Source organism: Synchiropus splendidus, chromosome 5, assembly GCF_027744825.2.
Source record: "Synchiropus splendidus isolate RoL2022-P1 chromosome 5, RoL_Sspl_1.0, whole genome shotgun sequence".
NCBI classification, from domain to species: domain Eukaryota; kingdom Metazoa; phylum Chordata; class Actinopteri; order Syngnathiformes; family Callionymidae; genus Synchiropus; species Synchiropus splendidus.
The window spans coordinates 8,906,523-8,934,024 of NC_071338.1; the positions used below are offsets into that span (position 1 = coordinate 8,906,523).

Below are 27,502 nucleotides of genomic sequence, written 5' to 3' on the forward strand. Positions count from 1 at the left end.
CTTGATCAGAGCCCGCATTGTGGGGCTTTCCCGCTGAGTGACACAAATGTACAGTTAGGTTGAAGTGTAGCCACCAGTATCTCTCTCTCTCTCTCTGTCTATATACTGTATATATATAGATAGATAGATAGATAGATAGATAGATACCTCTCTCTCTCTCTCTCTCTCTCTCTCTCTCTCTCTCTCTCTCTATATATATATATATATATATATATATATATATATATATATTCATGAATAAATGGTTATTATTAAGTACTATGTTAGTAGGATACTCTAAAATTGTCCCGAGGTGTGCGTTTGTGTGTAAACTACTGTAATTGGTTGGTTGAGAATGAACAACCTTTGAATCATAAAATAAGTGCTTTTGTCACAACTCCTCATGAGTTATCATGAAGTATCATGAACAGTTGATGAGAGAGTGAATGAGTCATCGCTGCTGGGGAACTCCACCTATTCCCAGCACCAAACCGTGCACTTGAACTTTCGATTCCTAAAAAGGTTTTCCAGCATCTTACAGTCCTGAAAGTAACAAATGACAATTCATTCATGACACTTGGCATGTTTTCCTGATTATTAGAACTGAAAGGAGCATGCAGAGACTGGGACTGCCGCTGGACGTCGATCAAATAACCGAGCAAAAATCTGGAAACACTGCAGCAGTTTATTAAATCACACCTTTAGAAAATGTTTTCATTTCATCCAACCCATAGATGAGGGAGGTCACACCCTGTTTGACTCACGCTTAAAGTGTGCAGGACTAGCTTGTGGCGCATGTGTTCCACGGTGTCCATTCAGCATGTTAAAATGGAAATAAATAATAGCAAACACAAATATTCATGCAACTGTTCCAGCGTTACCACCCTTTCACAGCAGCGCCATTTCAGTGCCACAGAAAAAAGAGGTGGCTATCTCCCAGGATCAATCCACCAATAGCTTTGGCAACGACTTAATACCTTTCAGGTTAACACTTGTTCCATACTAAGTTACATCAGAACTTGAAACCATCATCAGAAGATCAGCCTTGACTCCCGGCTTGCCATCTCTTGCTTCTCTTCAGAGCTGAGATTGTTTTTTCTCAACCTGCAGCACACAAATAAAGATCATCCGTTAATTTTGACTTTCAATTTTTCTGACAACCACTGTAGATGTGGGCTTCAGTGTGCTTTGGAGTGTATTACCTACCATACTGACTTCACTTTAGTGTTTTCTTGTAACGCCTCGATCAGACATTCAACTCCTGATCTGGTTATATGGTTTTCTGTCAACCTAAGAGGGGAGAAAGAAGAGTGTTGAAGAATGCTGATGGCTAGAGTGTAGCTACAATCTGGTGGTGAGCAATGAGAAGATTGATCTTTGTAGACTGCAGGCTTCCAGCAGCTTAGCAAAGCTCAGATTGGAAATGTACAGTGTCCAATGATGTTTCGATATTCCAGTCTATGCTCTAAATCGTTGATACCAGTAGCTGTTCAGGGTCTGTACTGAACAGCACATTACTCATAATAATAACAACAACAATAACACTCCATTGATGTGACACTTTTCGCACTGAAACAGGTAGAAATCTAAAAATCAATTCAAAATTGGATGACGAGTCAATGGAGTGACTCTCAAGATAAAGGGATTGAATTCCATCTGTGGCTAAAATACGCATTTTGGGCTTGTATTGACACCATAAATCGAAAGTTCAATACTTTTCCACAGCTTGCTAACCTCTGAACGGCTTGTGTCAGGTGAATGCACCTCCTGAAAGGACCAGAACTGAAGAGGTGACTGGGTCACACTCACCATAGCTCTTCTAGTGATGTGCAGTTCTTGATGATTTTGGCAAGAGAACACGCTCCCAAGCTGCCAATGTTGTTTCCAACCAAGCTGCATAGAAACGACAGTGAGTACAGCACAGCTCAGTGATACAGCCCTAAATACAATAAAATACAACCTTCTGATTTGCAGCTGTTTGCTAAACAAATTGCTCAGGTGAACAACATTATTTCCTGCAGCCCCTACACATTAGTATTGCCATTTGTTTTCACCACTTTATTTATGTGGTATTTAATATCTGGCATTGACTTACTTTCTTTGAGAAGACGTAGTCAAATGAAAACACGCTAGCTGTGCTAATCGCCTTTCAGAGTCCACTGCATGGCACTATCTTGGGTTATTCTAAAGAGTTTTAATGACAGATTAGAGATGACAGTATCCTTCGATCATTAACTTAAATAGCATCTTCATTGCAGCTCAAGTCGCATGTCTGGTAGTAGTACGATTCTACATACAATCAGAAGCCCAGACATTGATGAACATCAGGTGTGGTGCAACGTTTTGATGCCCCACACCTTTAGCCAGGTTTGAGATCACCCACAACTTTAGCTACACTCTCCCGGACAGGCTGTGTAGCATCACAAATACCACTTCTCAGATATCTTCCAAGACTTACCTAAGCCACACCAAAGTGTCGCTCCCCTGCAGTGCCTCAGCGAACGCCTGTGCGCCGTCGTCACCGACTTTATTGCCCCACAGTCTATAGACAAACATGCAAAGTCAGGAGTGACACTGGATTCAGTTTCAATGGAATATCTCACCCTAAATACTTCAAGGAGGAGTTGCAACGCAGTCCCTCGGCGAGCCGTTTGGCCCCGACCTCTGTGATATAATTGTTTCCAAGTCTGAAACAGACACAAATATCTGGTTATTGTCCACAACCAGCCAGCTCATGTGGGTTATGTTGAACCAAATACAGTGGTACCTCAGTTCTCGACCACAATCCGTTTCAGACGGCCGTTCGAGAAGCGATTTGTTCGAAATCTGAATCGATTTTTTCCATTACAATGAATGGAAAAAGAAATAATGCGTTCCAAGCCTTAAAATAGGCTTTTGTAGGAGTGAATGTAGAGTGTCTGCTGCAGGTGCGCTGTTCCTCTATGTGTGTGGCCGCTGCATGTGGGAGGGGTTGGTGAGTGAGTGACGTCTCTCCAGAAGTGAAGAGGTGCCCGGTGCGTGTCCAGCTCTGAATGTGCGCTTCTGTGCAGTTTGGCTGTGACAAAGTCATAAACCAAGTAACGCTCTGTCCCAGACTTGCCTCATCCCTGTCCCAGCTCCAGCCCACAACAGGACATCAAACCCTGGAGTGCGCGCTCCAGCCTCGAAGGTGTAGAGAGCGAGCACCTCCCCTGTGACACTCAGACAGGAAAGGTTTTACACCTCAATATGAAGAATAAACAGTCAGTAAATGGAGCCAACAGGACACGTCTGCATACAGAGGCTGCGTTATACACAATAACAAAGCGCGTTGTGGGTCAGCTGAACAGTCCGCGCGCGTTATGTTTTTCTGGCTTATTTCGGGGGTGTTCGAGTTCTGGATTTTCGTTCGAAATCCAAAGCAAAACAATCTCTAAATTTTTGTTCGAACTCCGATTTGTTCGAATTCCGGGACCTTTGAAAACCGAGGTACCACTGTACTTCAAATCAATGCTGTTGCACATTCCTTTGCCCCTGTTTTCTCCTTTGGTGAGTGATCTTAGTTGACACCCTTTGTCAAGTATCACGATGAGTCACAGTCACACAGTGCAGTCACCATGTTTTGGTCTGGGCAGTCTCATTTCTCCCACAGGCCAAATAACACTCAAAGGTCAGGACTCTAACTTGTTAGCCGGGTGGTCAGATCGTCGATGCACTGAATTGGTCGCATGTCCAGTCTCTTTTTCAATTGCAGTATATAGTCACCTCGTCAGTAACTTGAGTATTGAGTTCTCCTACTCTAAAGTACACAAGAAGTTACATTGATTAAACGGAGACAGGAATGAGAACAGACTCTGGCCACAAACACTTTAAAACGATTTGTCACTTTTGCATATAGGTTCCAGGTCTGGCCGTTCTGACCTGATTGAGTCAAAGTCCTGCTTGGTCTTCAGGAGATGAGCGAAGTCTGACATGCTGGCATCAGTCAGCTTGTTGTTGAAAAGTCTAACAGAAACAAAATTGTTATCTTGTTACCTATGCATCACAACCTTGTGACTTTTAACCAGACAACACTCACGCAATTTTCTTAAAGCTCTCACACTGGACACCCTTGGCAATGAGTTTTCGGATCCCTTCATCCGTGATGTTGTTGTTCCTGAGGCTAGCAAGGTGACAAAGCCAAGAAAGTCATTTTCAGTGCAATGGAGTTCACCACACACCCGCACTGCAGCGGGTCGTGCTCAGAACTACATGTTGTTTGGATGTATATATTAAAAACACTTACTACAGGGAAGAACAGATGTGCAGACATGGAAGAAGCTGCTCCACACCAACATCCCCCACTGAATTGTTGTCCAGCTGAAGCCCCACAGGATTCTTCAAATGCTGCAGCACATAAGCCAGTGCTGTGCATTCCATGGGGCCAATGTTGCAGTAGACCAGTTTTAAATGGTCCACCTCCAGCTTCACCATGGCGTCTTTGGCAATCTTGCTTTCCTGCATCTCATAGATGCACTTGATCAACCAGACAAACCCTGGCATGGCATGCATGCTCTTCTTTTCTCCCTCTACTGGCTGAGGGATGGACTTAAAGTGGTTCTGCATTCCTTTGGAAATGGATTTAGCTACCTGTTTGACCTTCTTTTCTATCACGTGACTGGGGCAAAACTGAAGCAAAAGACTCTGATGTCTCTGCGAGAGCAGTCCCGAGACAAACGTGGCTGTGATCTGCAGATTGGAGGTTTCCGACGCCATGACTTCTCTTTCGCACAGACGGTTTTGTTGGTCCGGGGAGAGGAGGCAGGCCCTGAAGCAAGCGCCTCCCGTCTCCTTCATGTCAAAGAGCATTAGGATGTTGGAGCGATCACCATTGCTGGGTAAAACACTATACAGAGCAGCAAAGAAACACTGCAGGGTCAGATGAGGGAATTCATACCGTTTACTCTGGCTGGAGGACATATCTTTACTTTGGACGAGGAAACCCAAGCGGATGTCATTTTCACTGACGCCACAAGCGTCTAAGTCTCTGGCAGTAAAGACGAAACATGAAGTCTTGACCCCCTTAAAGGCAAGCTGTCCAAGATGCAAGATTGCCTTTTGGTGCTCTTGTAACCACCTTGAGCTGCTCCGCTGAGAGCTTTTGTGTTGCAGGAAATGCTGTAAAATCATCAAGTAAACATCAGTGATAGTTTGGGGGCTGCCTTCCCCACAGCCCAGCAGCTCTTTGTAGCAGTGGGAGACAATCCAGCAGAGAACTGGACTGTGACAAAGTCCGAGCAACACAGTGTTTGCCTTGAGTGAACCCAAAACTTTTGTGGCCACTGTGGGATCACTGTGCTGTTTCCTCACAAAACAGTCAATGCCGCTCGTGGAAAAGCCTTTCAAGAGGACCTCTTTGCGTAGGTGTCTCTTTAACATTGGGCCCACGGCTTCAGGCCGACTTGTCACCACCTTTCGCACGCCTTTCATTAAGTATCCTTGAATGAGGTTGAATAGCAGCACGTGCACAGGAGCTGATTCAGTGGGGCAGCAGACTCTGTGCTCATCTGAAAAGCTCTGCTTCAGTTCGTCGAGGCCATCAAACGTGAAGATGACAAGATGCGGGTAATCGATGATGTACTGAAAGATCTCCTCCTGCTCTCTGTCAGGCCAGCAGCATTGCTGAAACAGCAGTTCCTTAACTGACATGTTTTGTTCCACCGCATTCAACCTTCGGCAGCTGAAGGGAAACAAAAGGAGATATTCCACCAGGGCCTCCCCTCGCGCCCAAAGCAAGTGAAGCCTTTGCAGTAAAGTGCTCTTCCCACTGCCGGCGTCGCCAGACACCAGCACAGCATCGGCCTCCTCATTCACAGTGCCAATGGTGCCGACAACATCCTCCAGGGCCAAAGCTCTTCGCCCGTCGGTACTGTCCGGTGAAAGTTCCATCTCGCCCTCAGTGTAGATATCGTCCAACGACATGTGACCAGTCCCCCCATAGGTGCTGAGGAAGCACGACTGAGCTGTCACAGAGCTGCACAGCTTCGAGCGGTACTTCAAAAAACCTGCAGCACAAAACACTCCCGTGAATTTCAAAATGATATTTTGCGTTCCTCATTAATCGACTGACGCAAATACGACTTTCTGTCTATTCTATCTATTTCTATCATAGCGATTTCAATTCCTTCATTTGTCGACTAATGCAGCCGTCTACCTAACCCAAGACTGAGTCAAGACCAAGGTGGAGTGAGACCAAGTCTATGAGTGACACCAAAATCAGTGTAGAACATGAGCATTTTCCATATTCTCACTGTGCAGTGACAGAGCGCATATATGAATAAATAAATTGATAGAGATAGAAAGTTGATACACATTGGGATTCAAGTGTATGACCTTCTAGTTTGTCATGGTTTTTACCACTCCATGTTTGGAGGAGGAATTTGGAGCTAGGCTGACTCTCACTGCCAGACCTGGCCTTTCACTACGACGCACAGTTCATTAGTGGGCAAATAAGTGGCAGTTTTTCCAAACAAACAACTTACACGGTTGCATTTACCTTGGGAAACACAAGCCTTAGTGTTTTTTTTGTTTTGTTTTGTTTCTTTTATTCACTGCAGCTGCCGTCTTGAGTTGACTGGTCTCAACAAAAGAATTGGCCAAGACTAACGGGAAACCAAAACCTCGACATTGCAGTCTTGAGAAAGAGGCTGGTCGAGAATACTGCAAAACTATTTACCTTTACCTTGGTCATCAGTAAAGATGGACGAAACCTCTTGAAGCAACGCAAATAGAGATCCTTCAAAGGCTACACATTGGCTCAACATGTGACAAAGTATTCCACTTAAAATGATAACATGTTTTGTTATCACTCATGCCACTTCTCTTGAGTGATCATATCCTCACTGTCTTTCTCTAAAAGCTCCAGACCTGTCTATGGCCAAGCAAGGATTTCTCCATATGATGATGCCGTTGCATCCTTTATATACACATTTACAGTGTCATCCACCCAGGACAAGTTTACTACCTGCAGAAGGTTTGACTGTCACTTGCTTTGATGCGGAGTTGTGATGTTGTTCAGCATACTGCAGGAGAAGCTCAGCTGCTGACTCTCCTTTGCCTCTGACATGGTCAAGTAGGCACCTTGCCTGTAAACATGAAGCACATCCCAGTGCACTATTACATTTGGCATTGCTATGTTATATATATATATATATATATATATATATATATATATATATATATATATATATATATATATATATATATATTTTTTTTTTTTTTTTTTTTTTTTTTTTTTTTCTCTAATTTTTTTATATCCTTTTTTTATCATACCTTTTGAGAGGGAGTGTGTATTGCCAACTGAATCTGGCTGCAGTCCACTGAGGTCAAGTGTCCTGCTCCGACCAGGGTGTCCAAGGCCCCATCGACGCAGTCCTGCAGGAGGCCCACCAGGCGCGGTCTTTGGGTCAAGAGCGTCTGCGCTGCTGAGCTTTGAGCGGGCTCTGACTCAGCCACATTTGAACCCGAGCCATCGAATCGCAGCCCCGCTGCCAGTGTTTCAGGAAGAACCTGTTTCAGGGCGCAGAGGAAGAGCTCGCAGGTGCGCTCGCCTTTGATGTGAACTAGGTCGAGCAACTGTCTCCCGTTGCTGTAAAGTGTCCGGCTCTGGATTTGAACGGCCTGGTACTCCTCCCATTGGACCTGCCCGTGGGCCAGTAGAAGGTCCAGAACCCTCGCCAGGTACTCAGCTGAGCCACTGTCGCACAGTGCATCCAGTATCTGGGTCCGATGCTTCAGCACGAGCTCCTTGGCGCACATGCTTTCTGGCAGCCAGCTTCCATACTCAGAGGCATCCAGAGAGAAACGCACGCGCTCAAGACATGTCAGCACGCGCACATGGAAAAGCACCTGTGGAATCAATGACTCCCGGGGAAGACGACCTATATAGAGGATGACGATCACTCACGTTCACCACCTCGGCGCAGCGTTTCCTTCCCTCCCTCTGTCGCCTGGAGAGAACGAGCCTTCCTCTTCCTCATTCCACTCCAAAATGAAAGTTGCGCCCCTGCCAGATCCTTCCTGAACAAGGCCAGTCGCGTGACAGTGAAAGGGAATAAATAACGGGGAATTGTGTCGAAGGCAAGAAGTGAAGTAATAAAAGAAAAAAACCCACTTTTACTCAACGCGTGGAAGCGAAAGCAGGGCAGACAGCGAGCGACGGCTCAGGCCTGCCCCTGTTACAGTCTTGTTTTTCAGCTTTATCTCAATCAAAAGCAGAAGTGCGGTTATTAGCAAGAAGTGACGAAAGCAGTGATGAGGAGTGGCAGCCAGGATTGTCACCTGTAGGGTTAAGATGTGGCCACCAGAGCGCGCTATCACATAGTCTTCTATGCTCAGGCTCATTGACGCGAACTCCGCGCGTTTGGTTCCAAGATGCCCTCCTATCTAGACCTGCCTTCAGCACCTGATCTTTAAGGTGAGTTCACCACCAGGTGATGGATACTTCAGCTCTCCTCCGAAGATATTCCTGAGCCAGAGGAGAGCATGGTACTTCTTCTGCCCCTTCTGCTCCCTCCAGGCCGCTGAACCCATAACCCTTCTGTGGTTATTTACAACACACCTTTTGCCATCCCAGAAGGTCACAGTCGATGGTCAGAGCTGCATGAGCATGACTCATTTTAGTTGTCTGAGAGAAAGGAGATTGTTTCTTCTTCTTCTTCTTTTGACCTTACAAGGGTCAACACAGCAAGTCAGCCTCTTCCACCAACTTAGCCACGCCTGTCCTCGTCATCAATGGACCTCATTGGTAGCCTTCCTCCTCTCCTCCTTCCTGGAATCTCAACACTCCTGGTCCTCTCCGTGTGTCCAAAAGAAGTTTTCCATCAAACGCTATTGCTTCCCATCTACGCTGACCTGGTCCTTGGTCTCCCCCGAGGACTCCGACTCTCCGGATGCTTCTCTCTCAGTGGGGTAGAACTCAGAATAATGACCTTGAAAATCTTTAAAGCATAAGATGTAAATATCCTCATGTATAAATGCATCGGGGGAAGAACAATTAAAAAGTCTGATCAAAAACATCTCAGGAGAGGAAGGCTTCTCTTTCAGGACAACAGGCGCCTCCAGTATGTATGTGTGTGTGGGTGGGTGTCTGTCAATCACCTGGAAGATTAAAGTTCACATCTAACAGCCCGCCTGTCTTCAGGTGAGCGCTGGAGTTGAAGGAGTTGGGGCACCGGCATCTGCCCAAGGTTTGGGGTGCTGCGCTCAAGGTTAGGCCCGGCCCCCTGCTGCGCGCACGCTGTCTTAGATGGCTCCTACTTGTTGGACATTCATTATCAAACTCTGTTTGCGCCTTTCATCTGCAGCTCTGTGCAGCACTCAGCGTAAACTACAGAGGCAGCGTGCAGCTTGACATCTCGCCGTTCACTCTGTACCTTAAACAGCATGCTGCCACTTCAAAGAGCTGCAGCCGCCTTTCATGTTGCAGAAAGAAAGAGCTCCAATGATCTACTCAAAACCAACGCAAGTTTAGAGAGACTTGTTTTATTCATAGATCTGGAGTCCTCCAGAAGTCCAGAGTGCAAATGGAAAATATGGAAAAGTTGGATGTCAGACAAATTTAGCAGCACGGAATGAGATCAGATGAGTTCAGCTGAAGACAAATCCATCCTTTGACTCCAGCCACTGAAAGGCTTCATCGATGATCTATTCATGTTTATCTGGATACTTTTACCAAACTTGGACATTCATACTTCAGATAAATAAACAGCGTTTTTTATCACTGCAGGGTGGGTTAGTTAGTATCGTAGTAACTAGTAGTGTATTCGACACCTGGGCCGATTGAAGGACAACGGTTTCTGAGATGGGACTGTGACTGTGTGAGTTCAGTGTCAAGTTACATCCTCTGCCCCTTTTAGTGACCGACTTTGACTCATGACATTGAAAACTCTGGTTTTCTCCTTGATGCATAAACATGTATCCACAGAAGTGTCTTTCATGAAGTTCTCACTGGCTAAAACACTGCGGTGAAACACCATGACCTTTGTGGTGGGTCATGACACGCAACACAGATGATCGGGTTTGGGGGCATTTTATATGAGCATCATATATGGCAGTTGATGGACCCTATGACACTACGTTGACACACACAGAAACAGCTCGAGAACAGCCCACTGTCAGACTTAAGTGAAGCAGTTGTCTACTTCCTGAACCCAACAGTTCTGCAGCTTACTTTTTGTCATTCTTCCTTTGCCATGATGACAGGTGAACTGCAGTCAGAACCCACTTGTCATTCTACTTCTGGTATCAGTCCACTCAGCCCAGTCAAGGACCATGCAAGCCACCACACTATCAAGGCTATTGATGTCCAGTGATTCATTCACACGGCACATCTTTTTAAATTCTATATTTATATCATATGCAAATATTAGGGGTGGGATTCGATTAAAGTTCATCTAGTTAGTTAGAGAATTTGTGATTAATTAATCTCAATTAATCACAGTTTCAGGGTATAAGAATATTTGCTACAAGTGGCCACATTTTTCAATTTGAATGACTTTGGTATATTACTGAATCAAATGATGGATTCATACATAGATTTAAACAACAAAACATTGTTTATTTTGCATCAGTTTGACAATAAATCAGGATGGTGGCTCTATTCAAGTTTTTATATCGCCTTATTTAAACTAAAGCTCTTTTAAAGTCTTGAAAATATTTCTATAAGAATTTCAATTTTATATGAATTTCAAGTATATTTCAGAGTGGTGGAAACCCTGGCCATTGGGTAGCAAAAAAACATCCCTGAAATGCTTGCTTTTGTTCAGGGATTCCTCCATGTTTGTTGTTGTTGTTGTTATCATCCTAGCAGCCACGTGTCTTGTGCATCAGTGTGATCAGTGGACCAGGAACTCCTGCACTTACAAAGATTACATGTTGTCTGGAGAGCAAAATGTTCAATTAAATTAAATTAAATGTATTATTATTATTTTTTGATCCGTCTATTTCCTGCTGTTCCTGGCAGACAACTTGTATGATGTCAAAGATCCATTTCTACAAGAACATGAATAGAGTTTTAGCTGGATGTCACCATCAAGACAAAGACTTGTTTCAGTTTGTCGTATTCATGTCCATATTTCCTCTGAGTGCAGGACAACGTCGAACAACATCATCAGTCACCAAGCAGATGCAGAAGCGAACACACTTTGTCATCTAAAGATAGTGCAGCAGGGACAGCAGGGGAAGCCCCCAGAATGATCAATGAACAAGATAAAACTATTTGTCTTCTGAGTGAGCACTTCGCCGGTCCCGGTGCAGCTAGAGTCGTGAATCATTTTAATGAGCTTTGCCTGGAATAAACAAAGTGGTGTGTGCTGTAAAGTCGAACTGAACTATTTACAAGATGGCAAATCCTGATGCACGTGGCTGATGATTTTAGAAGAAAGACTACAGTTGTCTTTGTTCAGCGCTTTTTAGAATGCTGTTCACTAGCAGTTCGAGTTTCCAAGGTCTGTTCTAGAACTGAGGTTTCTCATGACATCCAACATTAAACTGGTTCTCTGGTTCCCCCTAGTCCACACAAACTACCAAACTCCACCAATATGTCCGCTGGTTCCTGTTGCTCTTCCTGCCACTGTCAGCTCAGCACCTTTCTCCGGGCCCCTCCGCTCCTGTGACACACATTTTATCAGATCACCACGGATCAGGGATCATCTCAGAAACTGCTTTCCACGACTGACTCTGCTGATTGGTGTCAACTAAAAAAAAAGAAAATTCAGGCCAGACTTGTAGCTTCTCTAGTACAGAGTGCCTTCATATATTCACCACCAATGGGACTTTTTACATTGGTTCTGGAGGAGGTCATGGGGTCATGGGTCTGTCCGACAAGACAACTAATGACTTTCAAATAATTTTTCAAGAAATTGTGATAATGGAACCAGGAGCAGATACTTTGGATACCATTTGGGTCCGCAAATCTTTCAAAGGGTTTGTGTTGCGGACTCGACTGTCGGCTGCTCTCCCGGCTGACTGGGGCAATAGAGCCAGTAGGGGGCAATAGAGCAGCTTCGTCCTTCAGGGTAAATCAATTATTTAAAAATTATTCGGTGGAAAATAAGGTATTTGAATCAGAAACTCAGTTAAAAATCGGGAACAAAATGAATATTCAGAAATGGTACATACTACACACAGTAAATAAGCAGTTACTCCGAAGAATGAAGCTAAAAACAAAACATCTCATCGAAGTTTTTTGCCATCTTGTTTTCTAATTGAATCAAGTTGACAATAATTGAAGGGTTTTATTTTTGCCCCCGTTCCCCACACATAAAAGACCACCATGCCAATTAGCATTAATTCAACCCCCCCTCGTCCCCGCACTCGTTTCATGCTCTTGAGTAAGCACTAACCAGCATATTTCGATCATTTGCATTATCCAAAGCCAATCTCCTTTGAAGTTGTGAGATTCTGTAAGAAAAAAGGATCCACTTATCCCACATGAAAAAATGTTCAAAGCTTATAAATGCACTGGAACAGATGTACATTATCATTGGATTTGCCTTTTTTGTCTCTGTGCTCCTGCGTCGGTGATAGACCCGCTCGTGTCCTCCTCAGTCGTGTAGTTTAGCATCTCGCCGTTACACAAGCTGGCACCCCGCTGCGTCGATCCATACTTCAAAGCTCTAGAGGATCTGCTGGCAAACAAAGGACGCGTGACATCTGATGGCGGCCCCGCGTTTACCCTCGTTTCCTACACTCTAGTCAACATGATCTCACTCCAGGGGCACAACTAAAATTTTACTCTATCAATCGGGAAGGTGCCTGATGTGGTCCATTCAGCCTTTTTAAAGGGTCCAGGACAGGGATCAATAAAGGAGGGGGGCGTCACAGAACAAACTTAGGGCGTTTCTTTGAGGTTCTGCCATGTTCTCCAAAAGCATAGAGAATTTGGTGACTTCAAATTCACCCTGGAGTGACACGGGGACACAAGACACAGTCCTGGGTACTTTAGGTACCAGGGACAACTCCCAAGTATCGGGAGAGGAGGCATTGATTGTTGAGTCAAACGAAGTCTCGCAGGTCCATTGTTGGACCTTGCTAGCCAGAACTGTCTGTTGATCAGGACCTACCTACCTGGTTGACAATGTGACGCCAGGCATTGTGTTCAGCTGGGCACAGTGACCCAGGGAGGCCCAGGCCAGTCTATGGACAGTCCGGGTGCATGCTAGCCAAGGGGCCACCAGCCCACGGGTATTTCATCATGGCGCAAGCATAACCACCGCAAGGACTGTGTTGTTTGTGGTTGTGTTGCTTACTTGAGGAGGAAACTGTCATGGTTTCTCAAGGAGGGACCCAAGTGCAGGAAGTGCTGGTCGACAGAAGGCACGGGAGACGAGAGTAGATGAAAGAGAGACTGAATAGACTAGACTAGAATGAAGACTGAATAACTAGGAGAACACAAAACGCACGGAGTTAAGCTCAATAAACGGAAAGCGCTCTGTGGTGGAAAAATGCATACACACACGAGGAAATAACTACGTCGAAGAGAAATGAAAAGTGAGACTGTAAAACTGCTTACACGCGGGCTGAATAGCGAAGGGGAAAAACAGCGAGGAAATGGCGCGAGGGAGACTGAGCAACAAAGGAAGCGGCTAAATAGGAATTCGAGCGCACACTGGATTTAGAAAAGTCAGGAAAAGGAACGAGAGGTCTTGGACGTCTTGGAAGAGTTTACCGTCACGGAGTGCGAAGCAACCATCTGGCGACAAGAGCAGGCGTCGATGGGTTCATATCCTTGGGAGGCTTAATCGCCAGCTGTGTCGCCTGTGAAGCTTGGGGGAAGGAAGGAACAGGAAACAGGAGAGCTACCGGAGATCACAAAATAAAAGCATGAGACAAATCACCGAAGAATACCAAAAATGAACAGACAAACAAAGTGCGGACATGACAGAAACCACATTTTGTTAAAGATTGTTAATATTGGTAGCCATCGGTATGTGAGAGGTCTGGCACCTTGTAGTCTTCACATTCAGATACATCACAGTCCCAACTCAAACAAAACAACACATTTTCATTATTATTATAATTGCAGAGGATGAAATAAAGCGTAAAATTAAACGGTGACAAAAAGTGTAGCACAGCGCCAAAATGACTGTGTTAAAATGGAAACCATTTGTAACGAGGATACAAGTGTCTTGGTTACACGGCTTTGCTGACACAAATAGCTGCGCTGGTGAGAGGAAGGCGTATCGCATTGCCAAGAGGCGGACACTCTGTGGGAGCCGCGACCAGAGATAAGCCGCTAAGCTGCAGATGAAAGTGTGTGTGCGTGTAGCGAGCGTGGCGTGGTGAGCAGCTGTGGTCAGACAGATTTGGGAGCCCACTGTGACACCACCGTTAAGATGGAGTGAAGAGGATAATAACTTCACACACCAACAATGCTCACTCACATGAATCAGCCTGGTAGAAAGGAAGGAAACAAAAATACTTTCTGAAATGTCGTTCACCGCGGCACGTAATGTAGCTATTCGACTGGCGTATCGATGCAAAATGCAACTTGAATCTCACTGATGTTTAAACATGTCGTAAATTCATGAAGAAGTATGAAAGAGAATTAGGAGCGGAGCTGCGAGGGTTGTCTGAGGAAGTGAGACTGAGTGTGGCAAGTTAGACCACATTATTTATTCAGGTACTAAGAAGTAGTGAAACTAGACAAAGCAGTAATAATTTTATTTAGAAGCAGAAGTATGAGATCATTGATGACTCAGCACTGGAGTCAGTTGATCAGAAGTCACCGTTATGTCAACGCACAGTTCAACTGCTCTCCAAACTTTCATATATGAATACAGTGTCCTTATTTTTTTTTTTTTTACGGCATTACTTTATTTATGTTTGTTAACTTGTTTAATTATTCAATGTACGTTTGCTTAAGTAAACTGTTACTTAATGTACATCATTAATTCTAGTGTTTGTCTTTAATGTCTTGAATGTCTGCGGCTGTTCAATTTCCCCATTGTGGGGTGAATAAAGGCGATCTAATCTAATACATTACATTCTAATCTAATCTCAGTGTCTCTTTTGTTATGAAGTGGTGAATGAGTTTCCAAACAAGCCACAACATTAGCCAGCAATATTTAATGTCTGATATCACATTCTGGATAGAATCTCAGGTCCAGTCACAGGAGTAAAAGGAGTTTTGGTTTTCCGCTTTAATGAAATCCAACTGTAGGCATAGCAACATCCAGCCACTGAATTTCAGCAGCTGCCATTGAACAACCGCAGTAATCTATTCAGTGGAAAAGTGTATGTTTGAATGTAGCCATTAGCTACTTTTGTGAAGAGCTTTCTGTAATGGATAAAGTTCACTATCCACATGCAGGCGGTTACATGTTTGCCTCAATATTACACAGGATTTGGTGTTGACCTGGCCAACTGGCACTAGAATATGGTTGAATTCCTTCTGAAGAACAGCAAGACAACGGACCTCTGTATTCCATCCTCCTTTCCAGTCTAACTGGTGCATGTCTGGCGCAGTCGTCCAAGACAACCTTTATTTATTTAGTCAACATCCACACCTGAACTTACTGTTGAGGGATTAATACTTGCCTCGGCCAGTGTGCACTGGATTGAAGTTGTTCCTCAACCAGAGGAGGCTCTAGAGCTGCTCCTCTTCCATATCCAGAGGTCATCTCAAATGCATGGCTGCCTCCAGTCATCAGCTAAGGGAGGGTGACCCAGGGCAGACCGAAGACAAGCTGGAGAGATTAAATATTTGGGTTGGACGGACCAAACCATGCTGAGAGATCCTGTCCTCCACAAGAGGAATTTTGCCACATCATTTATCATCTGGTTTGGAAGCTTGGTCACATGCCGAACAATGGTTCTACTGATGGTGAGGTCTCATACAAGGCAACTTCACCCTCTGCCAAAGTCTTGCTTGAAGACAATTTAACACATCATCTGAGAAGCCTGGGATCAAACCCAAAACCTTCAGGCATCACCAGTCAACAAGTGATGGCATGATGGTTATGTGGAGCTGGGATGGAAAACACGCCACCTGTTTGTACCTCTGATCATCATGTGACATGTTAAAGAGACAAGGCTCCACGCAGCAGAGAGGGTTGAGTTATGAGTCCAGTGGAGCCTTGCGGGCCGGGCTTCATGTCATCCAGCACCGGAGGAATGAGACAGCTGAGAGAACCCTCAGCACGCCACCACCACAAACAAACCCTTGTTTGGCTGCATGCTGGAGCCAGATGGCGGCTTGGTGACAGACCTGCAGACAGCTGGGGGACAGGAAGATGCTGCAGCGGCAACAGAGAGCGCGATGACGGAGCTGCTCATGCGGGGAAGTCCGCAGCACAAATTCAGAAACTGAAAGACTGTCTGAAAAGAGAACCGAGGTGTTGAGCAAATCCCAGGTGAGTGTAAGCGGAACCGCTGCCACCGCGGTGGAAAATATCATGCGTGCTCAGCATTTTTCGGCGCACAGCCAAGGCAGCCACTGATTAATGAATACAATAAGAACTTCCGCGCTTTGGAGTTAAATTTATGCAACCTGCTTCACAGAATGAGACGCTCTTCTGCTCTTCTGTCAGGTGGGAGTGACGGGAGCCTGACACTGGATCTGTTGGAAAGGTTAATTGCTGGTTGACATGCACCTGAAGCAAAAGCTAACACAGCAAGAAAGAAAAAAAAGGAAACTGGGGGGTAGAAAACGGGGGAAATTCTACCTCCCTTCATTTCTGGATGACAATTCTGGGATGGTGGGTGAAAATGTAGAGGACTCTTCATCACCACGAGAACAGTGACACTGGAACAGCCGATAAAATTAAGTCCCCATTTGGGTGTTCTGTTGTATTGTACCAAAATGTTTTTTTTTCCCCCAACTTTGATTTTTTTTTTAAAAATAAAACGATCAAAGGTCGTGGAGTGTTTGAATGACTCGGACAGGTAATTCCTACTGTGAAAGTCTTCTCTCTTACCGCAACAAACGGTGCCAGAGGTGGGATCTGGTTCCCACTACTAGCAAAAAAGTCCAGTGTAAAAGCACATATTGGCCTGACATCCTGAGTAATAAGAATCAACACTTCTCGTTCAGATATGTGCATCATATACCCCACCGCCCAGCAGTAAACACTACCTTTATTAATGTCATGAAAAACAAGGTCAAGAAACCTGTGTAAATATTATCCTGGGTTCTATTTAACTGCTGTCAGTTTTTGTTTGTGTCAATATTTTCCAACCCTTTTAAGCCAGTGCAGTGCAAAAGGTAAAAAGGCCGTCATTACTGCGGCGAATGATGTAGTGACTTTGAGTTGGTCAGAAGATTTGGAAATGGACTGAATGATAGCTGAATCAGACTTCCAAAAAGTGAGTCGTATAAAATTTTAAATCTATAGAACAGAGTGGAGGCAGAGGGGGAAGCGGGAGACCACTGAGAGGGGTGTTGGTTAAATGAGTCCTAAGGGTTAGATATCCAAAGAAGCTATGGGGAGGGAACCATCTATAGAGAGCAAATATTGTGCTTAGGAAACCAGACAAAACCTACACACAGGCTAGAAAAAAAACACGTCTGGTTTTCTCCCTATTCCCATATGTTTAAAAGGATTGAATGGTCTATAAAATAGATCTAGGATGGGCCATCATAAGACGTAATGTGAAATCAAAACAAAGCTATGTAGGCTGGAAAAAAAACGAATCGTATGGCAGAGAGTGAAAGCTATCCAAGTATGTACCCGTGGTTCTCCTGGACATCAGAAGAAACGAGTAGAAGGGTAGGGAGGATTTTATCACGACCAAGGAACCTGGCGGATTACAGCCATAGAAGAAGCTACAATAGAGCACCGTTTGTGTGCGTGTGTAATGACAGTTGGAACTTCATATTTTCAGGTTTTTGCATCAACTTAAACTTAAAAAAATTTCAGAATGTCCTAACACTGTGGATGTTAGCTGAGTCTGACTCGACAGATGTAAAGAAAAAATCACGCAGGGCCCATTACACAGGTCAGTTTAAGCTCTGTGTAAATAATAGTGTTGGACTTACGAGGCTTCATGAAACAGTGTCTTACTTTTCAGAGCCCAATAGGACAATTGGACAGCCACACATCAGTTTTAAACCAAGAGTGCCATCTAGTGGGCTCAGGGACACCGTTTCATGAAGCCTCATCAACACATCACTGGTTAAATGGGTCAATATCAAAGCCATTAAAATGCAACGTAAACTCTGAAGGCTTGTAGTTGATTTATTTTAGCTGCTGCTTTTCCGGCCAACATGGCGGCGTAAACATATCTGGTCACGTGATGTCCAGAGCTCCGCCGTCGAACTACAAATGCTTTTAATGACCATTACCTGTGAAGACTACAAATTCAACCCCATTGAACCTGCAAAACAGATCAACTGTCCTCTACCGTCTCAAGTTAGGAATCCTAACACAACTATTCCAAGACCTTGTGGATAAAAACTTTATAAATAACAACAGGAAGCCATGAAAGTAGCTTGGACAGGAGACTGGAGTGTCATGTTTGTACACTTTGACTTGCTGTATATTATAAAATTAAGCATGATCATATAAAACGCAGTTGTAAAGAACATACAAACAGAATAGCTTCAAATAGTGATTACAAAGATGTCACATTATCAATAAAGCATATAAAATTTATAACAATATATACCTTATTTACAGGAAAGGTTAGTAAAAGTAAGCTTGTTGACACTTCAGCACTACAGATTGTGACGTTTGTTTCAAAAAGTAATTTGAAAATCTGCTTCAGTCAGTCACAATTACAACAAAGAGGATAAAATTAGAGGTAGCAGCGGATTTTGGGATCTGTCCATTTTTTTTTTTTTTTTTACAAAAAAAGAAAACATTTTTCTTTCCCACTTTTGTTTTCAGGGGTTTCATCAGAATCTTCATTTTTCATCTTCAAAAACCTGCCAACCACAGGCTTTAAATACTGGAGCACCCGGGAGTGCACTTCAAGTGGTTTTCAACAGACACCAGTGATACTTACACACTCGTACACACGCACACACACACACATGCTTTTCTAACGTCTACATTTCCTTCATAAGTTTTCTTCTCTACATCACAGTCTCTCTCTGTTCCTTCTCATCGTTTGGCTTAGTGGTGTGGAAGGTTGTGGCGCAGCAGTGAAGAGAACACGTCTCCGTCTTAGCCCCAGACTGGATGTTCAGCACTGAACTTCTGTCGCTGTATACGTGAGTATATCTGCCTGACTGCTGTAAGAACACTGATTTTTTTAGTCACTGTTGCCGCCGGTGGGGCTCTCCGTGTCAGTAGGGGGGGATTGCAGTCTGTGGAACTTCATGACTGGTAGAAGTGGTGGTAGTGGTGATGGTGTTCATGGTGGTGATGATGCTCGTGCCGCTGCACCACCTGTGCCAATCCTCCCTCGTACAGCAGCACGCTGGGCAGATCTCTCACATGCTCCTTCTCCACCAGAGCTCCAGGAGCAGTCAGTGAGCCCAAGGCCCTGTAGCCCTGGCTCTCCTTGGACCTCTGCTTGTGTTTGCGGTAGGGGGCTGCCGACTGGTGAGGAGGGGTCTGGCTGGGTAGCGCCGGGGGAGGAGGGACGCCTCGGCTCCTCATCACCCTGCTGCTGACCTGTGCGGGAGGCGTGCGGCTGTGGTTCTTGGGGGATCGGAGAGCGTGTTTGCCTGAGTCTTGGCCTCGCGGTCGGGTCTGGTGCGGGTTTTCTGCCGAGTCCAGAACAGCCTGCAGGCGACGGTGGTGGTGATGGGGGTGGGTGTGACCGTTTTCGGGTTCATGGGAGCGAGACCGGGTCTGGTTGGAGACGCGGGTCTGATTCTCCGTCTTTGTCGGTTCTGTGGTGGGAGCTGTGTGGCAGGGAGAAGGAAGTTGTCATTCAACAGGGAACTGGGAACTAAAAAGCAAAAATACATGCTCCGTAAACATGTCGTTGCTAAAGGTAAACGTATTTAGTCATGTTGTGGGACAATCACCCAAATCCTTGAGGCTTGCCACTTTCACAGCGATTCCTCCTGTGCTTTAATTCAGTCGTATTCACTTTCACAGTCGGTTGTGCAGTCGGTTATTGTGTCGCTATAATGAAGGAGACGCCCCAGGATGGGTAAGTATTTGGAATCCATCCAAACTTGCTCTGATGGCATATGTCATAAATGCGTTTACACTGCACACAATTGACGCATCTACTGTAAGGTTCATTTATTCATTCACTTGTCATCCACCTGTCAAAACAAACATCTCAATTAAGACAATTTATCTCATTCTTCAAAAGTGTTGTAATCATCCTTTAACTCCAAGTTTGCATTTTTTTTTAATTTTTACTATTATTTTATTTTGATTATTTTAATGCTCACTTCACGTTTTAAATTGTTATTTTGATGTTTGAGGGTGAGTTCTAGTCATTATGAGTCATATTAAAATTTGTTTTACTAAAGATATGAATGTAGGTTTAGGAAGGGGAAGTTATTAATGAATCAAATAATAAATATGAACATAAATAAATCCTAAATAATGATAATTATGTCATATTGTGTGTTTGCTCGTCCACGAGTGTCGACGTGTTGGATTCCTTAAAGCCTTTCATCTTTTTCATTTCACAGACAGTGCCATCACGTCCAGCTGCCCGTTGCCATTTGAATCTCTTGAAAGCCAATGAACTTGAAAGTAGATTCCATCTGATAATCCCGACAGTTCGACAAAGAACATGACTCAGCTGCTCGACACAACGATGACGGCGTGTCATCACTGAGCATCAGATCAAGGCTTCAGCTCATAACAAAGAATATTTCTCCTCACAGCAGCTGATCAGCTCGAGCATGGAACACTTTGCGTGTTGTGCTCGCCCAGATATTTGCACTGGCCCGGTCCTGCACTAGGCTGGACGCTTTACCCAGAGTCTTCAAGCAGGTGCTGGCCTAATGAGGGCCCCTGGATGAAGCTTCAAAGGGCCACTGTGCTCAAAACCACTGGCCCTCATCCACTCACCAGTGCCGAAGCGAGACGTGTAGTTTTCGATGCCTGCCAGGTCCAAGTAGTGGTTCCTGCGTTCCAGGTTCTCATCCACACAGTGGCGCTGGCAGCCCGGCTGGGTGTGGTGGTCAGTGTGGTGGCGCCTGCGGACACAACAGCACCTGTCATTAGTAGCAGCGGGAGCCAGTGGAGTGATTTGTAAAATATGACATGAGTACCGGGCTGTGGTGTGAATGTGTGTCACAGTCAGACTGCAATACAGCGGGATGTATACTGAAGTGGGCAAAGCATAGCCGCTGCCTGCTTGCTAAATCATCAGGGATGTCATCAGTCATCTAAATCAGCCGTGACTCAAGGCCCTCAATTATACATGGCCACCCCACCCATCATACTTCAAGTCCCATGATGCACTGCACCAGTTATGAACTCAAAAACACTGCGTAGAATGCTGTAATAGCTTGACTTTCTTCAGACATGAAATGGAAAGTCACTTGAAATTCTAGGGTGACTGAGTGAGAGTGCAGCTCAATATGAACACAATATGAAATCATTGTGTTTCAGGTCAATAATGCCTATCTAGAGCACAACAAATCTGTTTTTAGGTCATTGCGACCCAAATTCCAAAAGTTTAGAAATGTAATAAAATACAACGCAGTACCTGTAATTCATGGCTTTAACTAAATGTACTCAACTATGATTGATTTTTTTTTGTCGCTGAATCCCGCAGTAATATGTTACAGTCATGACTGGATGAAAACATGATCATTCTGGGCTCAGTTGGGATGACTCCCTGGTTGAGGTGGCTGCGTCTGCAAATGACTTGTGCACATGCTGTATGCCCTCAGTCACAGCATTGCCTGCGAGCTTCACCCCCCTACAAATCAGTAACTTCTGAGGACCTGGTTCAATAAAAATACAGGAAGCAAAATAACTGCTTTAAGAGAACAAAACACTAAGACTGAAGACAACTGTGAAACTTCCACTCTGAGGTAACCGTGTGACCTGAACCTGAGATGGGGATTGGATTGGCATTTACTGGGCCAGCAGACCTGTCTGACCCTCAGTTGTACCTCAAAAATGTGTCCGCCACACAAAGCCACGCCTGGTAATTCCATAAACCCCAAAGCCAGCACATGAATGTGCCACTGTATATTAAAAAATATATAAATAAAAGTACCAAAGACGATTGAAAATCACGGACACCAACGTTGCAAGTCAGATCTGTTAGCAACCACCTCCCAACACTAACTTGCTCTGAAACGTACTACATTCCAGTAGCACTCAACCCTTCATCATCTCCTTTATCAGAGCTCGAGTCCAGATCGTTTTTAAAAGAGTGCTCCCTAAAGCCTGGCAATTTCTCAACCGTTCAAAATCAGCTGAGTGTGCTCATTTAATATTCTTCTCAAACCTCGTCTTTGCTGCTACCACATGGAAGAATGTGCCCCTTGTGTCAATCCCCAAAACACTATTTAAAATTCATGACAAGAGCGCGACATTTGACGCTATTACGTAGCGACACATCTGGTGCTAATCATGAAATAGATTTGATGTTGTCTTTTAAACTAAAGCAAAGGAACAAACTTAGAAGTGAAAAGTGTATACCTTATGAGCGCTCGACTTTTCTTGTCTGCGCTCTTGGGGTCCTCTATGCACTTGTCATTTTTCTCTCTGGGATGGGACACGTCTGTGAGAGATAGGAGGCTATTATCAAAGACAGCTACACAAAGCAGCCGCACACACGCACACAATATTCACACAAGCCTTAGAAGAAAGCAACCTTTGTTTTGGAGTTACACTTTGAAGATCTACAGAGAGGAAAAAAAAAAACAACAACAGTGCTTCATTTATTCTATTTTCAACTCACAGACTTGTAAAAGACATGAAATAGAGGGGGGAAAACATGAAGACTTCAGAAACAGTTTATTAGGGACGCGAGATCTGATGTGGTTTGAAATTAGCATGAAGGCAAGCAGCCATACTTTCAAGGCCGGCTCTGTTTGAATCTCTTGATGGATATTTATAGCCGAGACAACAGGACATGAAAAAAAACGGGAATATATATATATATTTTTGTGATATTTTTCCCTGACGACTTGTTTACCAAGTAAAAAAGTTAAGTCGAATGTTGCTATATTTTCCCCGCAGCTCTGAGAAGCTGAGTGAAAGGGAAGTAGAAGAGGGAGAAAAAGGAAACTTTGAAGTGAAGGAAAATGGCTGCGGTTATCAAAAGGACTCGGCACATCTCTTAAGGTTTCTTTCAATGTACTTGAAGGTGCTTGGGGGGGCTCTCTTGGCTCTGTCACTCCCCCCATCATTAAAATGAACCCTATTGAGTCAGAGATGGGGCGACGCAGAGAATGCGATGAACAAAGCAGTGACAGGCTGGAAGCAGTCTTTTTTTTTTTCCTTTGACAATCTGGGTGAGTTGACAGCAGGCAATAACCCCCTCCCCACTCCTCACTGGAGGCATCACCCCACCCAACATGTTCATTCTATCTGTACCTGCAGCCCCCTGAGTGCAAGTCCTCCACCGCTGGGTGGAGTCAGGAGCCACCGACAACTTGACCCGTAACGTCTTGCTGTTGCCCGGTGAATGATTGACAGAGGCGTCGACGACTTCGTAGATGGTGTGGAGAAGGCTGGTGATGTCCTGCAGGGAATAAGTATTTGTGAACTACAGTTCAGGAGCAAATTTTCAATTCAAAGAGCTCTGTGTTTTTGATGAATCATCCTGCAAATGTAGCATTTCAAAGCCGGGTCAGTGTTGAAAAGTGGATGCACAAAGACGTACTGTTTATGCTCTTAGACAACTGGACTCCTGTGAAAGAGAATGAATAAAGTCGAGGACAAGAACCTGGACTCAGCCCTGATGTTCGACAATAGGGAATCTCCAGCAACAAACCCAATGAGTTATTGTTTCAACCCGATACACAACTTGACAGCTCTTTCCAACAAAATGCAGCTGTAAAAAAAAAAAAAACTTGTAAAAAATGTATACTGACATGAAATAATTTTCAGTAATCATTTGGGGTGAACCTCAGAGAGTTTCAAAAAAGAGCATCTTTTGCAAAACTCAGGGATTCAGCCCACACAAGATTGCATGGATATCAGTCACTAGTCTCCCATAATTCACAATAAAAGGACTATTATGGATTCTTCCGAGACCGGCTCCACATTCTAGTACTCATGCTGAAAGAAATGGAAATGAAATAAAATAAAGCTTTGAGTGTCGTGTCTTTTTTGTGGTTTGCGTCTCTTTATTTGTGTGAAAAAGGATGAAAACAGTTAGAGAACAAAGCTTTTCTTCCCCTCTCCAAGACGCTGCCAGCACTCTCACGAGCTGTAGAGCCACAGGCTATGCCAAAAATCTGCACAGCCAACCACACAGAGGACCGCTACAGTCTCTCTGCTCTGTTTCAAGCTGTACTCAAAACACACAGGCCGGCGTTCTCATCGAGATATTAAAGGTGGGGGAGAGTTGTGATGAACCTCACTGGAGAGAAGTTGGCGCTTTAGCAGGAGGCTAAATGATGTCGTCAGACAGAAAGGGACGCTTCCACAGAATATGAAAAAATGTTGTTAAAGGCGCAATGGACGACTTAAAAAATGTACTCATGCAGGACGGTGTAAGATTTGTCATGGGTCATGAAGACTGGCACATCACTTCCTCGCCAGCTGGGGGAACTTGACAAAATCCCAAGCAGCAGTGTACCTAGTGCTTCGTAATCTGGTTTGTATCAAGATCCCCTCCATGACATCAATCTCAGGCTACATCCACACAGAGTCGCATAGTTTCCTACCCCATCTTCTACCCTGCTGCTTTCAAAGTAGTGCTCTGCAAAAATGGAGCCGTTTGAGGTGTCCACACAAATCCAAGGAACACCACCAACAATGATGCAGTACACAGTCTATGCCTGCATGTGGCATCGTAATTCTCCAGCAACAAACGCATTGAGAATTTTAAACACTACCTGAGCATAAGACCCCAAACGCGGATACAAGAGCCTTAATGTATGTGTGGATCATCGACAAGGATGTGGGAATAATCTCTAGGAAATAGGTTTTTGTTTGTGTTTGATTTGAGAAAATTAAGGATCGGACAACATATTGAGCTTTTTCCTGGCTTCTCTGTAGAGAGTATGCTTCTCAACTGTTATGTCTGTGATGTCACAACCGCAAGTCCACGACCATAAGGGTGGAGGGGAAATTGAGAGAGACGGGGCAATGACACCAGCATTTTCAAAAACGTGGTTCTCCTGTACAGACGGTGACCCAGAACCAGAATTTCCAAATATATTCATCCTGCAAAACTGTTTTGAAAAGTTGCGGATCCAGAGACTGAAAACGACGAAAGGTATATCTAACACCAAATTTAAGTGGCTACACCGACTTAATTCGAAATGAAGAAGCAGTGAGTCTCAAATAATTTCTCTGCTCTGTTGCTAGTTGCGAGACATACAATGGGAATGCATCAATAAATCAGCAGTTGTTGGACTTTCCCAGAGATTTAATGTAATAACATGATGCCGGCTGCATGGTTGTGTCATGACTACTGTAGTCCCACATCAGAAAGTAACGTACGCTGATGTTGCCCTCCTCCGCGGTTTGCAACATTTATCGATCATTCAATTTGCATGCTCCTGTTAGAGTAATTGCTTCCGATTGCAGCGGCCCCAGGGCGGAAGCTGATTACCTCTCTGGTGACTTTGCCGTTGTTATCAAAGTCATAAAGAGTGAATGTCCATTCTTGTCTGTTATCCTCCTCCACAGACACTGCGCACTCAAGCTCCTGAAACATCAGAAACATCGGTATCAGCTGTGTGGCTTCCCAGTGAGTGTGTGTGTATGTGTTGGCCTAGTTTCATCCAGAGGGGAAGTAATAAATGTCCTGTTCGGTGTTGACACTCACTTCAAACTGGAGCTGCTTCTGTGGCCCTAAGGGCGATTGGCCGTCCCTCTCCTGCATCTTCTGCTCCACGCAGCAGCTGCCTGTCTTCTCTGGGGGTAAAGCCACTGCAACGACACACAAAGATAAAAGAGTGAGCCCGAGGACGGAAATGTCAGGTGCAGTCGTAACCTGAGGACATGCCATTACCACGTGTTTCTTGTAAGCACCCACTTATTAGTTTGGCAGCAGTCAGTGCAGTGTGCAACAAGCCAATAGGATATTGAGATGAAGAAACGAATAACACGGGACTCATGAGTCTGGCAGAGACACGACAGCTCTGGTTCTCAAATTAAATGATGACTAAACAATCTCAGAATAACAATCAACATTTTCTTAGGAGGAGAGATGCTTTGACAGACCTGTGCGGTCACAAGTCTTCGATACGGTCTTGGAACTATACTTGAATAATGAACTCCTCGTTGCTTTTGTATGCGAAAGATGAGAATATTACATTCATTTTACACAAAATTCTAAATGAATTAAGTGTTTCTTGTAGTCCTACATAACTATGTATGTCTTGATTGTATGTCTCACATATGGACACACTATCAGGATGGATTTATGCATTTATCTTAGTCTTTGAGGGTTAAAGTTCATGTAAAGTCCTACTAATCCGTAATGAGGAGGTGGGGGAGAACTGTGGGATGAAACCTATGCCAACACATTAAAGCAAGTATTCTACATTGAAAGCAGTCTGACACTCTAGAGTTGCCCTAAACCAGATTACTGTCGGCCATCTTGCCCTTAATACATCTCCTCTGTTTGGCATTTCCTGTGTTTTGATATTTAATATGTGACCAATATTAAAAACATATATACTTTAACTCATCTTGTCAAACAGGGATACAATACATTTGGGCACCTGTCCCAGGTCAGTCCAGACGGAGCTGATGGACTGGATCAATTCAGAATTGTGGAAGGACGTTCTCTTCGGTAGGTTAGGTGGACACACTGGTACTATACATCCTCAATCTCAAATACCACTTCAAGTTCTCTATAACCAGTTGTGACCTGGCGAACTAATGTCACCATCTATTGTATGCCACTGACTGCATATCCGCTTGGGAGGTCATCGATCAACAAAAACGCGTTGATACTTGAACACTTGCACATTGAGTGACATCGGCTTTGAATAGGTTTGGGATTTAACACTGATTGTAGTGGTCCCGAAATGTACGTAGGCTGAAAGAAACTGCAATGAAAAAGTTAAATATGAGAAAGAAAACCTTTGTGCATCAGTTCATTAGTCATGCTATTGTGATATAAAATCCGTCTGCTGAGTACATTGCGTGACGTTTGAATGACTACACCAAACTCTGCTATTCTGTCATCACCTGACAGTTAACACAAAAATGGGCTTCAGAATTACACTTCAATGTTCCTTTCAGTCGATTAGTTCACAGACTACCGAGTTCAAAAGTCAAAACAATGATTCCCAGAGCTCCAACGAAAAAGTTACAATAAGAAAAAAAAAAAAAAAAAGAAGAGTAGAAAATGTGACAGCACTAATTCTCCAATGACAAAAGCTGTTCAGTCGGAGACTAGTGGTAATAGCTTCTAAGCTCTGAGCTACAGTATGAGGACCCCAGGGGGCTCTGGCTGAGAGGGAACGTCAAACACCAAGATAAATGCAGAAACA

The 27,502-nt window shown here is 44.3% G+C and overlaps 2 protein-coding genes across 5 annotated transcripts in view; both read right to left on the reverse strand.

The window, feature by feature from the left end:
- Nucleotides 1-679: 679 nt before the first annotated feature.
- Nucleotides 680-8,246, reverse strand: nod2 (nucleotide-binding oligomerization domain containing 2). Of its 3 annotated transcripts, XM_053865013.1 has the most exons (11): nucleotides 8,111-8,242; nucleotides 7,270-8,016; nucleotides 6,962-7,082; nucleotides 4,244-6,002; nucleotides 4,037-4,120; nucleotides 3,880-3,963; nucleotides 2,583-2,666; nucleotides 2,438-2,521; nucleotides 1,789-1,872; nucleotides 1,186-1,269; nucleotides 680-1,083 (listed from the first exon to the last, which is right to left on the reverse strand). In XM_053865013.1, the coding sequence occupies exons 2-11, from the start codon at nucleotides 7,753-7,755 to the stop codon at nucleotides 1,011-1,013; spliced, it is 2,943 nt and encodes a 980-aa protein (XP_053720988.1). In that variant the 5' UTR covers nucleotides 7,756-8,016; nucleotides 8,111-8,242; the 3' UTR covers nucleotides 680-1,010. The 3 variants fall into 3 exon arrangements, with proteins under 3 accessions (XP_053720988.1, XP_053720989.1, XP_053720990.1); XM_053865014.1 differs by having other exon boundaries at nucleotides 7,270-8,212; XM_053865015.1 differs by lacking the exons at nucleotides 680-1,083; nucleotides 1,186-1,269; nucleotides 1,789-1,872; ... (2 more) ...; nucleotides 3,880-3,963; nucleotides 4,037-4,120 and having other exon boundaries at nucleotides 4,243-6,002; nucleotides 8,111-8,246.
- Nucleotides 8,247-18,122: 9,876 nt separating this feature from the next.
- Nucleotides 18,123-27,502, reverse strand: part of nkd1 (NKD inhibitor of WNT signaling pathway 1) — a 32,877-nt gene continuing 23,497 nt past the window's right edge. For both annotated transcript variants that reach the window (XM_053866717.1, XM_053866718.1), the window contains 6 exons: nucleotides 25,825-25,928; nucleotides 25,609-25,704; nucleotides 23,418-23,565; nucleotides 22,518-22,599; nucleotides 20,928-21,055; nucleotides 18,123-19,792 (listed from right to left, as the gene is read on the reverse strand). In XM_053866717.1, the coding sequence (XP_053722692.1) occupies nucleotides 19,260-19,792; nucleotides 20,928-21,055; nucleotides 22,518-22,599; nucleotides 23,418-23,565; nucleotides 25,609-25,704; nucleotides 25,825-25,928 (1,091 nt within the window). In that variant the 3' untranslated portion in view covers nucleotides 18,123-19,259. The remainder of the gene's footprint in view (nucleotides 19,793-20,927; nucleotides 21,056-22,517; nucleotides 22,600-23,417; nucleotides 23,566-25,608; nucleotides 25,705-25,824; nucleotides 25,929-27,502) is intronic.